General features: G+C 49.5%; 1 protein-coding gene across 1 annotated transcript in view; it reads left to right on the forward strand.

The window, feature by feature from the left end:
- The first annotated feature begins 8039 nt into the window (after positions 1 to 8039).
- The window catches only part of NEURL1 (neuralized E3 ubiquitin protein ligase 1), a 79901-nt gene continuing 73090 nt past the window's right edge, over positions 8040 to 14850 (forward strand). The window contains exon 1 of the mRNA XM_072739902.1: positions 8040 to 8341. Coding sequence (XP_072596003.1) covers positions 8257 to 8341 — 85 coding nt within the window. The 5' untranslated portion in view covers positions 8040 to 8256. The remainder of the gene's footprint in view (positions 8342 to 14850) is intronic.

The raw sequence follows: 14850 nt of genomic DNA on the forward strand, positions 1-14850 counted from the left end.
TGGAGCCTGCTTCTCCCTCTGCCTCTCTCTCTCTCTCTCTCTCTCTCTCTCTCTCTGTGTGTGACTATCATAAATAAATAAAAATCTTTAAAAAAAAATCTTAAAAAAAAAAAAAGCCAAACATCTATGAGAGAAAAAAGATGCTTGGGTATTACCACCACTTTGATCATCAAAAAAAAATTTTCAGGGCAGCCCGGGTGGCTCAGCGGTTTAGCGCCGCCTTCAGGCCAGGGCCTGATCCTGGAACCCCGGGATCAAGTCCCGCATCCGGCTCCCTGCATGGAGCCTGCTTCTCTCTCTGCCTGTGTCTCTGCCTCTCTCTCTCTCTCTCATGAATAAATAAATAAAATCTTAAAAAAAACAAAAAACAAAAACAAAAAAACTTTTCAGTTTAGTTATTTTCAATCTATTTCATTTTCATTAGTGGCTGTGTGTTCCCTGGCTAACTTCCAGAGAGCTGAGCCAAAGCGCTGGGAGTCTTCAGGGCCTCTCATAAGTTTTAAGGCTCAGGCGCTCAGTGAGGACGCCTCATCTGCAACAGGTGTCTTACTTAGTCTAGGCACTTGGAGGAACCCCATTGCGGGGCAGGCACAATATTGCAGAGATTTGGATTCAGACCATCAGAGGGCTGTACTTCATTGCTTCCTTTATCAGTTCCTAGGCAAGTGTCTCAGATTCCCTAGCCTTGAGATTTTCACTTGTAAAATGGAGATGATAATAATAATAATAATAATAATAATAATACCTCATGGGGTTGTTGCCAGACTTAAATTAATACAGATGAATTGCTTAGATTGAAGCTTGGTCCTTATGGCTGAGTGCTCCATAAACATCACTGGCCACTATTATTGAGCCAGTAGGCTTGGGATGGGTCATGAGGGATGCTGGACTCATTTGAATTCACTAGACAAGTTTCCTAGACAAGGATACTTGTGCTCCTCTTTCTGGTGTTGAGTATTTTCCTTTCTGCGTGTAGATGGGACCTCTACTTTCCTTTTATTTATTTTATTTTTATTTTTATTTTTATTTTTTGGTATTTATTTTATTTTTAAAAATATTTTTATGTTTTATTTAGTTGAGAGAGAGAGAGAGCATAAAGGGAGAGGGAGAAGCAGACTCCCTGTTGAGCAGAGAACCTGATACAGAGCTTGATCCCAGGACCCTGGGATCATGACCTGAACCAAAGGCAGACAGTCGACTTACTGAGCCACCCAGGTGCCCCTCTACTGTCCTTTCAGATGCAACCTTGGGAGGGTGTGGCCTTAGCCCTGAATTTTATCCATTGGCAAGATAGGCTCAGTACCTAGGTCTATGGGCTTTCCGAGGGTCTGCTTAAGACTGGAAAAAAAAAATATTGTCTCCAAACTATGATGGAAAAATGTCAAAATCAAAATTAATAAATATTTACTTACTTGCCTACAAAATGTAATGTTTTGTCAACTTCATTAATCATTACATGAGTACTTATAAAGATTCCATTATGTTTAAAGACAATTGTAGGTTTTTCTCACTTGGCAAGAAATCCAACACATGCATGATTGCTTAGAAATAAAACCAATTTTAAATTCAATGAGCTCCTTTTAGTCTAATGATTCCAAAAGCCAAATTTATAAAAATCCTTTCAAAATGTTTAAGGCAGGAAAATTATGTTTAATGTGGGATACAGTATATTTTAGTGTGTTTGACCTGATACAATTGAGCTACAAGAATAAGAGTTTGAGGGTTTATGAAGATCTTACAATTGGTCATGGACCTAGAGGCTACCTCCCAAGGGGCAAGTCTGTCTGTGGAGCAGAGGAAGGGGTTGGGGTTCCCCCTCCCTGCAGAGCCACCTCCTGTCTCATCTTCCAGTGTGACTACCCACTTGGGTGGCAGCCCACACTTACTTGGGTATCCAGCTTTCTCTGGGATAGCCTGCGGGCATTCTTTAAACATCATCCTTTCAACTTGAATCCATATCCATATGGAACAGTTTCCTAAAGTGGCATCAATTAATGACCTGCATCAGATTTTGTGAAACCATAATCTCTTGGGGAGAAGCCTGGGAATCTGCATTTTATCAACCATGTGTGCCCCCCCACCATGTGTATATGTTTCTGATGTATGCTAAGTTTGAGAATCATTAGTCTAGAGTGTGTGCACCACAGGAGGAGGGTAAGATGATCCTTCTAAAAAACAGATTTTATTTTCTTAGAGCAGTTTTAGGTTCACAGCAAAATTGAGTGGAAAATACAAAGATTTCCCATATACCCACACATATGCATAGTCTCTCATTATCAATATCCCCCTACCAAAGTGGTACCTTTGTTATCATCAAGGAACCTGCATTGACATGGTTTCACTCAGAGTCCATAGTTTATATTAAGGTTCACTATTAGTGTTGTACCTTCTATGGGGTTTGAACAAATGTGCAATGACATTATCCACCATTATGTTATTATACAGGGTAGTTTCATGGTCCCAGGAATCCTCTGTGCTCTGCCGATTCATCCTTCCTTCCCCACCATCTTTGGCAACAACTGATCTTTTTACTATTGCCATAGTTTTGCCTTTTCCAGAATGTCATATAGTTAGAATCATACAGTAAATAGCCTTTTCATGTATTTTTTCATTTAGTGATTTATATTTACGTTTCCTCCATGCCTTTTCATGGCTTTTAGTTCATTTCTGTTTAGCACCAAGAAATATTCCAGGGCCTAGATGTACCACTGTTTGATATTCACCTGCCCAAGGACATCTTGGTTGCTTCCAAGTTTTGGCATTATGAATAAAGCTGCACTGCTTCAGTTATTTATTCTTTCGCAATACCACACTGTTGTGATTACTGTAGCTTTATAGTAAATCTTGAGGTTGGGTAGCATCAGTTTTATAGTTTTGCATTTTCCACTTTGGTATGTGACCCATTTTGAGTTAATTTTTGTGAAGGGTATAAAGTCTAGAGTTTTTTTCCCCTGCATGTAGATGTCTAGTTGTTCATGTGCCATTTGTTGAAAAGACTACCTCTGCTCCATTATATTGCCTTTGCTTCTTGTCAAAGGTCAGTTGACTGTATCTATGTAGGTTTATTTCTTGGCTCTCTATTCTGTTGCACTGCTCCATTTGTTTATTTTTTCACCAACACCAAACACTGCCATGATTACTGTAGCTTTACAGCAAATCTTGAAGTTGGGTAGTGTCAGTCCTTCAGCTTTGTTCTTCTTCAATATTGGTTATTCCAGGTCTTTTGTCTCTTCATATACACTTTAGAATCAGTTTGTTGTTGGGGTGCCTGGGTGGCTAAGTCAGTTGAGCATCTGCCTACGGCTCAAGTCATGATCCTTGGGATCATGGGGTCCTGGGATAGAGCCCCACGTTGGGCTCCCTGCTCTGTGAGGAGCCTGCTTCTTCCTCTCCCTCTGCTGCTCCCCCTGCTTGTGCTATTGCTCTGTAAAATAAATAAATAAATAAATAAATAAATAAATAAATAAATAAATAAAATCTTTAAAATCTGTTTGTTGATACCCACAAAATAACTCGCTGGGATTTTTATTAGGATCTATAGATCAGTTTGGAAAGAATGGGTATCTTGACAATATTGAGAACCACTGTGTGTTCAGCCCTAACCTCAGCCCTGGGAGATAGGAAAGTGGAATACATAAAAGCACAGGAGAGGCTCCCCCATGGTGCTGGCAAGGAAACTCACACAGTGCCAGGCATAAGGTAGGGCTCAATAAATGGTCACTGGGGCAATGAGAGATGCCAAATTCCAAAGCACCTGGGCCTTATGGTACCCATTCCATGCTCAAATGGGTAGCACAGACTCCCATCCCTTAGAGGGAAGGCCTGGCCTCAGGAAACACCTTGTGAGAAGGTAACAGACCAGGTGGGCTGGTTTTAGCAAGTCTCTCTGGCTGACCAGGTAGCTGTACTGATAGATGAATTCCCTGATTTATTTGTTCATTGGTTCATTGAACAAATATTTATTGAGTATCTATTATGTACCAGGAACTCAGAGATCCCCCCCTCTAACATGTCCAGCCACCTTCTGCAGTTCAGGCAGGACAACAACCCTACAGAGACTTTCTGATGACCTGACAACTATGGATTGGGCCTTGGGGGATAGCAGGGGAGCCCTATCTCCCAGCCTAAGGAAGGTTGTGGGTTTTCCTTATTTTAAGGTTAGCTACTTGACAGGGAGGAAAGTATCATGGTATGGATGAGGGTGGTCTCAAGTTTCAGGGAGTCTGGGTTGGCCTAGATGAGCCCCATTCTTGCCTGCCTGGTGGGGACTCTCCCTGTGGCTGGTTCTGGGCTCAGCATCCAGATGCTCAGGGAAGGAATTTATTATTCTCGGCCAAATATTTTATTATTTATATTTGTGGAGACTCTTCAGGACTTGAACTCATCTGAGAGCTGTTGGAGAGTGAGAAAGAAGGGAAAGGCAGAGGGGGACCAGCAGGAGGAGACAGGCAAGGAAAAAAAAGAGAAGAGAGACGCCAGGAGAGAAAATGACAAGAAGCAGAGAAGCACAGTGAGAAGGGGAGAAAGACAAAGGGAGGGAGGAAAAGAGGAAGAGAGAGAAGAGAAAGGAGGCAGCCTTAAAGGAGAGAAAACAAGACAGAGGGAAGAGAAAAGTAGGGGCTGGAGCTGCTGTTGGAGAAGCCCCAGCTCTGCCCTACCTCCCTGCTTGGGCTCGTCCCTCTCCTGCGTGCTGGTGTGAGCACTCACAACATCATCCACACACACGTGCACACACATGCAAACATGTATGCACTAACACCCATCCCCTTGGGCACCGCCTCCAGATTCTATACTATGGGGAGGCGGGGTTGCCACGGTGACAGGTACCAGAACCCCACCTCATGGGTATTAATAGCTTCCACTGAAGTCACTGAAATGGTGATTTCATCGAGCCTTATCTCCCTGGCAGGTTCCTTCTCCCTCCTACCTTCTAGGATGGGGCTAGAAAGGACCCTTGGGGCCACACAGGCCATTTCCCTGCCTCCTGGCAGCTGCCTTGGTAAAGAATGGACTGGAAGCCTCAGGGATTCTGCCCCAGTGTCCAGTGGGAAGGAGACTGCTAGAGTTCCTTGATCCTTTGAGCTGAGTCTAAACATAGCCCCTCCCAGGAAAGGGTTTCTGAGACACAGGACCCACCCCTCAGAGGGGTCACTCTCAGCTTCTCTAGGTCCCATGTGGTTATACCTGTCTTCTCGAGGTCCCTCCCTGGCCAGACACTTGCACCCAGTTGACACTTGATGGTGGTATCCCTTCCCGCAGTACAGAATTCCCTGGAAGGGCTAGGTCCAGGCTTGGGAGGTGGCTCAGGGTGCAAAATTTCAGAGGCACTTGCTCTCAGGCTCGAGAAGTACCGGGTTGGCCCTGTACTGCCTCAAGAGCCAGTGCCCCTCACATTTTATACCAGGGATGCCTACCTCGCCTTGTCCACTCCTGGCTCTGCTGAGATTCCTATTACCTCCTCAATCGTCTTGGGACAAAGGAGGTTTCTTTCCTGCCCTCAGTTCCCTGCCTTGGTCTTTGATTCCTTTCACCTTCCCGTGAGACTTCCTGGGATCAGGCTGCAGAGCCTATTGCTGCCTCTGGACTCCCCTGATGGGCACTGGTCTCTGGCCCTCATTTCCTCTTCCCTTTCACCTTCTCTCTCTCTCCCCTGCTTTGCCCACAGTCCCAGCTTTAGACTACACGGGGCCTGGGACATCCCTGCTGTCCTCTACTTTTGGGGCCTCCATCCCTCCACCCCCATCTCCTGGCCCATGCATTAGCTTCTCCTCCCTGGGGAGGGGGGTAAGTGGAACTCTAGGGCAGGCCTGAGCCTCCTCCCATCCACCCTGCAAATCCTGCAAATCCTGCACTTCATTCACACTCCAGGGGAATTAGTCTGGTCTATCCAGAGCCTTCAGATTTATTCTGAGGCCAACAGCAGCTCACAGTGATCTCATTGCAGAAGACTTTAGGGGGTATATGAGTGTGTGTGAGAGTATGTGTATGCTTGTGTAGAAATGAGTGTGCAAGAGAGTGCAGAGGTGTGTGTGCAAATGTGTGAGTGTGCTGCCATTCAGAGTCCATGGATTCCTGATGCATGAGTCATTGGTTGGGAGTGAGCCTCGAGAAGATATGCTCATAAATAAGACAGCACCCTGACCTCCGTGTCCATTCTGCAGTTGGCTAGGCACGTGATACTGGGCATCTAAGAGGCTGGAGGCAAGGGTGGGGGCTGTCTTTTCCTCCAGACCCCATGGAGCAGCTGTCATAGATATTTCTAGCTTGCCTGGAGTCCCAGACATTTATGGATATGATGCCTGCAAAGGGTGGGGGTCAGGGGAGGGACATAAAGAGCTTCACTCCCAGGGATCTTTAGTGGAGTTCTGCTGGCAGGCAGGCAGTCACCCATCCCACAAGTATTTTTTGATAGTGTGTCACGTGCCAGGCACTCTCCTAGGGGTTGGGGACATCACAGTGAATAGAGTTGACCTGCCCTCTCTCTCCTTACAGACCTTATGTTTTAGTGTGTGTGGGCTAATATAAGGGGGAAAGGCTACTTTCAAACTAATCCCACTCCCCTCCCCTCAAAAAAAACAATAATGGTATGGAAAGTGGTGGAAAGTGGGGGTTCTTTAGTTGGGGTGGACAGGGAAGGTCAGGAGGTGACACATGAACTGTTCCTGAATAATGAGGAACCGTCATATGGAGACCTGAGGGAAGAAACTTCCATAAGAGGATGGATGAGATGCTTGTTGTCAGCTGACGCCCTCGCTGGATTCTGGATCAAAGTTGCGGAAGCCAGTCAGAGAACTAGAGGTGACCTAGAGGAGCAGGAAGGAGATTCTCCGTCTGCGGGGGACCACGGCTCATCTTCTACCCCAACAGACAGGGAGAAGGAGCTACCCTGTATCCAGATAGAAGGAGAACGGCTCCTTTACGCCTTCCTGCAGGCTTTCTGGTAGCAGTGCTGAACAGGAAGATAAAAGGGTCATGTGAATAGGCAACTTACTGAAGCCCTCACTCCAGGAAGCCTTTTACTGCGAAGGGCCACAGAGCTCGGATTCCCCCACCTTTTACAGCTGACAGGACCACTCGGTTCAGAGTCGGTGGTTCTCTGATGGTTTGTCCCTGAGATCTGCTCCTCCAGTTAGGCCAGCAACCCAGTCTCCCAGGTCCGCTCTGTACTCACCAAAGGCCCCCAGTGCTAGGCGTGCAGGAACCAGGTGGCCCGGGCTTCTTGTCCCGAGCCCTGGCCCCAGCGCACCTTCAGATGTGACTGAGGGCCGAGGGCCAAGAAGTGCTGGCTGTGAAATCTCACCTCCCTGAGAGAATCATTCACTTACCCCCCGCCCCACCCAGTTTTCTTCCTGAGCTTTCGCTGTGTGCCTGGCCCCAGGGGGGCTGTCCTCTCGCGCTGCGCCTGGCACCCAGGGAGCTCGCCTTCTCGCTGTACCGTTTCTCCGTTTTCGACACCAAGTTCCCCCGCGCGCGAGGGGAAGGCGCTCAACTCCCGCAGCCCGTACCCCCGCACCTTACCCGACCTGGCCCGGGCCCCGGCGCCGCCCGCCGAGCACCACATCTGGCTGAGCGGGCGCGCGCGTGTCACTAAGACGCTCATTCACCGGCGCAGCTGTCCCCATAGCAACCGGAGCGGGGGAATCCTGGCGACGGCGGCGGCGGCGGAGGGCGGGGGCGCGGCGGCGGGGGCGGGGGCGCCCTGCACGCCCCGCGCTCCCCCGAGCCCCGCGGCGCGCGGACCCGCCGGCCGGCTGCCACCACGCACGTCGCCGCAGCGGCCGTCCCCGCGGGCGGGGAGCGAGCGGGCCGCCGAGCCGCCGAGCGCCCGCGCCGGGAGCCCCGACTCTATGGCCCCGGGGGAGCGCGCCGGAGCCTCCGCGCCGCCCACCAGCAGCGGGAACCCGAGCCCCAGCCCGAGGAACAGGGGAGCCCCGGGCGCCGCCGGCCCCGGCCCCGGCCCCGGCCCCGGCCCAGGGGCCAGCGGGCAGCCCCCGCCCCCGCCCCCGCCCCCGCCGCGGGGAATGGCAGGCGGGTAGCCGGCGAGCGCGAGGACCCCCGCGGCGGGCAGGCCCGGCCAAGGACGGCGCGGCCCCGAGAGAGGGAGGAGAGCGGCGCCCGCCCGCCCCCGGCCGCAGCCCCGGCAGGGCCCTCCCCCGGCGGCGCGCGCCCGCGCGCACACACCCGCGCGCCGTGTCTCCGCTCCTGCCCAGCCTCGCCTGCCCCCCGCGAGTGCCGAAGCCCCCGGGGCCGGATGCCATGGGCAACAACTTCTCCAGTATCCCCTCTCTGCCCCGAGGAAACCCGAGCCGGGCGCCACGGGGCCACCCCCAAACCCTCAAAGGTAAGGCAGGCTCCGCCGGGCCGGGCGCCGCGGGAGGACTGGGGCGCAGGTGCAGGGGCAGGGAGCGGTGCAGAGGTGTAGTTGGGGAGGACAGGCGGGGGCCACCTGTTGTGCGTATTTGGAGACTCGAGGTGCGCATCTGGCCCTGGAGGTGGGCTGGGGGTGGGGGGCTGCTGGTGGGGGTGTGGAAAACCGGGAGGATGGCGTTCCGTGGGGTCTGCGCAGTTTCCTCGCCAGCACTAGGAACGTCACTGGAGTTAACTCAGGCCGTGATGCTAGGCTAGCGCGCAGGGGTTGGGAAGGGCATTTGCCCAGTGGGTAGGCGAGTGTGGCAGGTTGCTCAGGACGGCCAGCTGTGCTTCTCAAGGGACGCATCACAGTCCCGTTTTTTCACCTGCCCCGCGGCTGGCTGGAAAGGTCAGGCTGGAGGCACTAGTTGCATTTCCAATTGGAGGGTCTTAAAGATCTAGGACTGACTTACAGCAGCCTGGGAGAAGAGGCCAAGGCTGATGGCCTCTGGAGTCCTCTGCAGCTGTTGACTTTTTGCACCCACTGACTCAGCTTGGTTTCGGGTTCCTCCAAAGGCCAGATGTCCAGTCGGAACCTTAGAAAGGAAAGGGTGGGAGTCTTGAAACAGAGAAACATTTATTAGGAATGTCTTTGCTGTCCAAATCCCCAGACCCACCCAGCCCCCCCCCCCCCCCCCCCAGGGAGGCCCAAGGCCCAGTTCTCAGCCCTGCGGCTTCCAGCGCCTGTCTCTGACCTTTGCAAGACACAACTGGGTCCTCCCAGGCCCTCAGACCCCACAGATTCCCTGCAGGAAGCTGCTTTTCTATCGGCCTCAGAACCAGCTAGCACTAGTCCTGGGCATTCGAATGGCTAAGAGCCAGAAAGGGAAGCCCTTGGTCTTCCACAAAGAACCACCCACTTCTTTAGCCCCTTGGGTTGTGAGAAGGATAATAGTAATACCCCTTGGCAAAGCGTCGTTTGCCACGAACTGTCATGAACACCTGTTCATGTGAGCTAGGAAACTACTCTGGGTAGTCAAAGCTAATCATACCCATTTTACAGTTGAGGAGGACCGATGCTTGTTTTAGGTTCCCGAAGCCAGCGAGAAGCAGAGCTCGGCTGCAGAGCTACATCCTCTGACTTGGAGTTTGTCATCAATCTTGCTGGACAGCTAACCTTCCGGATTGGGGGACAGGACAAGACGCGGGACCATTGTTCTGTGTTCTAACTCCAAACCTTCCAGAACTTCTGCTCTCCCTTGGTTTGGGAAAGTCAGTGGGTTTGTTGTCTTTCTGGAAATTACTATGGTGGAACATGTCAGTCCTTTTAACGTAACATATTCATCAGCCTTGTGATTCTCCCTGCAGGCACTGATCCTAGCAAAATGGAGATCCAGGCAAATACTTATGCATCAGGTTAGGATGTTCACGGCAGTGTTGTTTATACTAGGAAAACAACCTAAATGCCCTGTAATCATGGCATATTTTCTTGGTGGAGTATTATACAATCTTTAAAATTGTATTTTTGTCTTTTTTCTTTTTAAAAAGACTTTATTTATTTATTCATGGAAGAGAGAGAGAGAGAGAGAGAGAGAGAAGCAAACAGATAGACACGGGTAGAGGGAGAAGCAGGCTCCCTGCAAGGAGCTTGATGTGGGACTCGGTCTCCAGGATCACACCCTGGGCTGAAGGCAGCGCTGAACCACTGAGCCACCCAGGCTGCCCTAAAATTGTATTTTTGAAGAATATTTGATGACTTGGGAATACGCTCACTGCAGCATAATGACATTTGAAAAAAACAGAATACAAAGTTATATAGACTGTGAGATCTCAGTTTTGTTTAAAAAAATATGAATGTAAAAAAAAAAAACCAAATCCAAGCCCTGAAAGTTTCCAAAGGGTAACAGTGGTTTTCCTCGGAGCCATGGGTAATGGGTATCATGTAAGATTTTCTTTTCTTTTTTATACTTTTTTCAAGAATTTCTACAATAACCAAGTATTATTTTTTATCATCCCAAATAAGCTGTAAGTCTTAGTGTGTATAAAGACTATTTCTGAGCATTGGGAACAGATTCCTAATGATGGAGGAACCTGTGGACATTCTGTCCTTTAATGTCCTTCCTCACAAGTGAGAAGAATGAAAGGAAGGGAGAGTGATTTGCCCAGTTAGTGCATCAGATGGCAGAGTTGGGTTGAATCCTTCAAGGGTAGGGTAGCTGGACCAGTGGGTTGACTTGAAATTTAATTGTTCACAAACTGCCCAGTGAAGGCCAGCTTGCTCCGTCCTTGACCCTAGGGAAGCCCAGAGAAGGCTTTGGTAATTTCACCCTTTTTAAATCTAAAGTGTGGGATTATGGGATGTGAGGTCTCCATGGCTGGAGTCTTTGTCAAGGGAGGGAAGGGGCAGGAGAGGGTCTGGGATCCATCTACCTCCCTGTTCCCACCCCAACTTCCTCCCCCATCTGACTCCCCACCTATGTCACCTGGGAAGCCACCCTGTGCTGCCTCTCTGGTTAGCAGGAATCAGTTCTTCTATAGGACTCAGTGGTGGTGAAACTCCCCACCCCCCTACATCTCTCTCCCTCTACCCATCTCCCTTCAGGCTTGATTTACCAGAATCCACTCTCTTCTCCCTTCCCACACACCTGCTGCATGTGGCCATGAGAATTTTGATTCTGCTACTTCCAAGCCTGAGATGAAAGATTAGAGCATGCCCATGATGGCCACCTATGGGTACCCTCATAGGTGTACCATGTCCTTTGTCTGTGGTCCACTGATCCTGACTTTTCCCCACCCTAAAAAAGCCATCAGATTTATTCTGTGATTGTTTTAGTGTCCATTCCAAACTGTATCGGCATTGACCTAGTAGTCTTCTCTGATATATGAGTGGTCATCCAGAATTCTGTTTCAATTGTATTGGTGTTGACCTCAATACTGATTCTAAGCCTGTCCACCCAGACTTGTGTTCAGATTGCTTCTGTATTCACCCTGAACCCTGTCTAATTCATATCAGTGCCTATCTGGAAATTTCCTGGGGGTGGGGAACTCTCGATTTTTTTCTCTCCTATAATTACAACCTCTATTGAACTTCTCACCATTTTAATTAAAACAACTGGAAGAGGTCTGACATAATAGGGACCGTGGGACACATTGGAGATCTAAGATTGGTCTGGCTATCAGGCTGACATGAAATGAGGCTCATCCATCACCTGTCAGTTCGTAGACTTTGGTGTTCTCCCTGGAGACACACTGACTTCACTTCACTGCTGGCGATTCCCACTGAGGTCTGAACAGTGTTGGTCTAGGAGTATCCAGGGGAGGGATCCAAGGCATAGCTCTGGGCTTAGGACCAACAGACAGTTACGAGGAGTTGCTATGTGCTTGGCCTAGAGGTGAAGGCTGCTGACATCCCTGTATATTCAAAGGCTGAAGATCTCTTTGAAAAGGCGAGCAGATTTGAGCTGGACATGGATGGAACTGCAGAAATTGGGTATATGGCAAGGGGTGGGTGCAGCAGGAGTGCTAGGGTCTGGGGAAGAAGGTAGGGGAAGGGACATACAGCAAAGCCCTGTATGGGAAGCAATGACTGCGTATATATTCTCAGTGATGGGTACAGGATAACTGGGGCAAGGGGCTTATGCTTCATGGAGTCAAAGGCAGAGAATAAAGATTTTCCTCCTTTCCAAGCTCTTTCTGAGTGCCTGCCTGCTTGAGGCTAAGTGTTGAGGGGAAGGTAACTAGGAAAACCTTTGGACAGGGCTATCCAGCCCCAGTGGTCACCCATGGGGATTGGATGGGCCCCCTCCCATCTATTTAAAATTGCGGTGAAATTTACATGAAATCCACCATTTTAACATTTTATTTCCTTATTTGTTATTTTATTTATTTCAGAGAGAGAGGGAGAGGGAGGGGGAAGAGGCAGAGAGGAAAATCTTCAAGCAGACTCCCCTCTGAGCATGGAGCCTGACACAGAGCTCAATCCATGACCCATTGAGATCATGACCTTAGCCAAAGCCAAGAGTCAGACACTTAACCGGCTGAGCCACTAAGGTGCCCCATTTTAACATGTTAAAGTGTACAATTCAATGACATTTAGTACATTCACAGTGTTGTGCAGCCACCACCCCTATCTAGTTCCAGAACATTTTCATCACCTCAAAAGGAAAGTCTGTACCCAGTAAGCCGTCACTCCCCATTACTCCCTCCCCTGAATCCTTGACTAAGAATGCTGCTCAGAAACACTAACCTGGGAAGTGGTGGACTGGGATTTCTACCCAGAATGCCAAAACCCATGAGAAAATTGGTTTTGGGCGAATTTTTGCATATTGGGGCTTTCTCTTCCCTGACCTGCTGGGATGGCTTGTACTCACTTCCAGGATATGTACATTGAGGGTCAGGCATTGGCTCTAAATCACAGTGACCAAGATGGAGGCCAGGTAGGCAAGAACAAGATGGGGGAAGGGGAGGATGCAAGGGGGCAGGAGCTGGGTACTGCCTGGGGGATGCCAGGGATGCTGTGTCTTGGTGTGCCAGATGCCTGGGCCTATTTGCTGTTGGTCTGTGACTCTCCCAAGGGCTAGAGGCTTAAGGGCTGCTTCTCACTGAACTGGTTGCTTTGGCAACCCTGGGCAGGATGCAAGTGGTCTCCTTGGTAACGCCTGGGAAACCTGCCTATGGGGATGGAGGGAAGTGGACTGGCCAGTGGTCAGGCAGGGTGGCACAGGCAGAGCTGGGCTACGCTACCCAGATCAAAGGCCTTTGAGGAGGGTCAAGCTTATAGAATAGGCTGGGCCGCCTGTTGGCTATTCTCCAGCAAGCCAGAGTCCAGAGGCCCAGGGGAACTGGGGGCCTGCCTGGCGACACCAAAGGCACTAATGGGCCAGGCCAGGAAGTGGGAGGAGATGGGGGTGAGAGTGGGAAGCGGGGAGAATATAGCTTCTGGATGACAGATCCAGCCACAGGGTTTATTAAAAGATGCTTATCAGAGGTCATTACCCAGATCCTGCTGCTTTGGGAAATGAGCAGGTGCTGACGCCTGTGGGGGGCCGGGCGGAGAGAAAAGAAGGTCTAGGAGAGGAGGAGAAGGAAATAGACAGAGTCACTGGCAGGCAGGTGGGAGGCCTTGGCTTTCTTTCTGCTCTAGCTGCATTTGGGGGGTAGGTGGGGCTCTGCGCTGGGCTCTGCAACCAAAGTTCTCCTCGGGTGAGATTTGGGGTCCCAGGGATGCTTTGATGGGAAGGGCTCATTCTGTGGTTCAACAAATACATACTAAGCATCAACAATGGGCCACTCTCATAGACATGAGGATACAGTGGTATACAAAATAGATGACAGTTTGCTGCCATGAAGCTTCCCCTCCAGTGGAGAGGCAGATGAGAAGAAAAATGACAAAGGAACAAAAATGAATCAGAATATGATAAGTATTAACATGCTATGTGCTGGAGCCTGTGCAAGCTCTTTATACCTATTATCTCATTTAATTAAAAATATTTATTTTAAAGAGAGATAGAGAGCTTGAGTGGGCAAAGAGGCAGAGGGAGAGAGAGAGAGAGAGAATCCCAAGCAGACTCTGTGCTGAGCACGGAGCCTGATGAGGGGCTCAGTCCCACAACCCTGAGATCATGACCTGAGCCAAAATCAAGAGTTGGATGCTTACCCGCTGAGCTACCCAGGCGCCCCTGATCTCATGTAATTTTTAAACAACTTTGCGAAGTAAGTATGATTATTAACCCCATCAATGGATGGATAAACTGAAGCATAGAGGTTAAGTAACTTGCTCAAGCTCAAATGGCTGACATGAGGTGGAGCTGGGATTCTGGCCAAAATCTTTCTGAGTTTGGAACTACTGCTCTCTCTTTCTCTTTTTAATCCAGACATACTTAGGAGACATTGTGGGTTTTGTTGCAGATCTCTGCAATAAAGTGATTAAAATAAAGTGAGTCAAATGAATTTTCTGGTTTCCTAGTGCATATAAAAGTCATGTTTGGGGATCCCTGGGTGGTGCAGCGGTTTGGCGCCTGCCTTTGGCCCAGGGCGCGATCCTGGAGACCCGGGATCGAATCCCACGTCAGGCTCCCGGTGCATGGAGCCTGCTTCTCCCTCTGCCTGTGTCTCTGCCTCTCTCTCTCTCTCTCTCTGTGACTATCATAAATAAAAATAAAAAAAAATTAAAAAAAAAGTCATGTTTACACTATACTGTAGTTTATTAAGTGTGCAGTAGCATCCTGTCTAAAAAGCAGAGTACATACGTTAATTAAAAATACTTTATTGCGGGATACCTGGGTGGCGCAGCGGTTTGGCGCCTGCCTTTGGCCCAGGGCGCGATCCTGGAGACCCAGGATCGAATCCCACATCAGGCTCCCGGTGCATGGAGCCTGCTTCTCCCTCCGCCTGTGTCTCTGCCTCTCTCTCTCTCTCTGTGACTATCATAAATAAATAAAAAATTAAAAAAAATTAAAAAAAAAATACTTTATTGCTAAAAAATGAAAAATAAAAATTGTA

Source organism: Vulpes vulpes, chromosome 15 (assembly GCF_048418805.1).
Source record: "Vulpes vulpes isolate BD-2025 chromosome 15, VulVul3, whole genome shotgun sequence".
NCBI lineage: Eukaryota > Metazoa > Chordata > Mammalia > Carnivora > Canidae > Vulpes > Vulpes vulpes.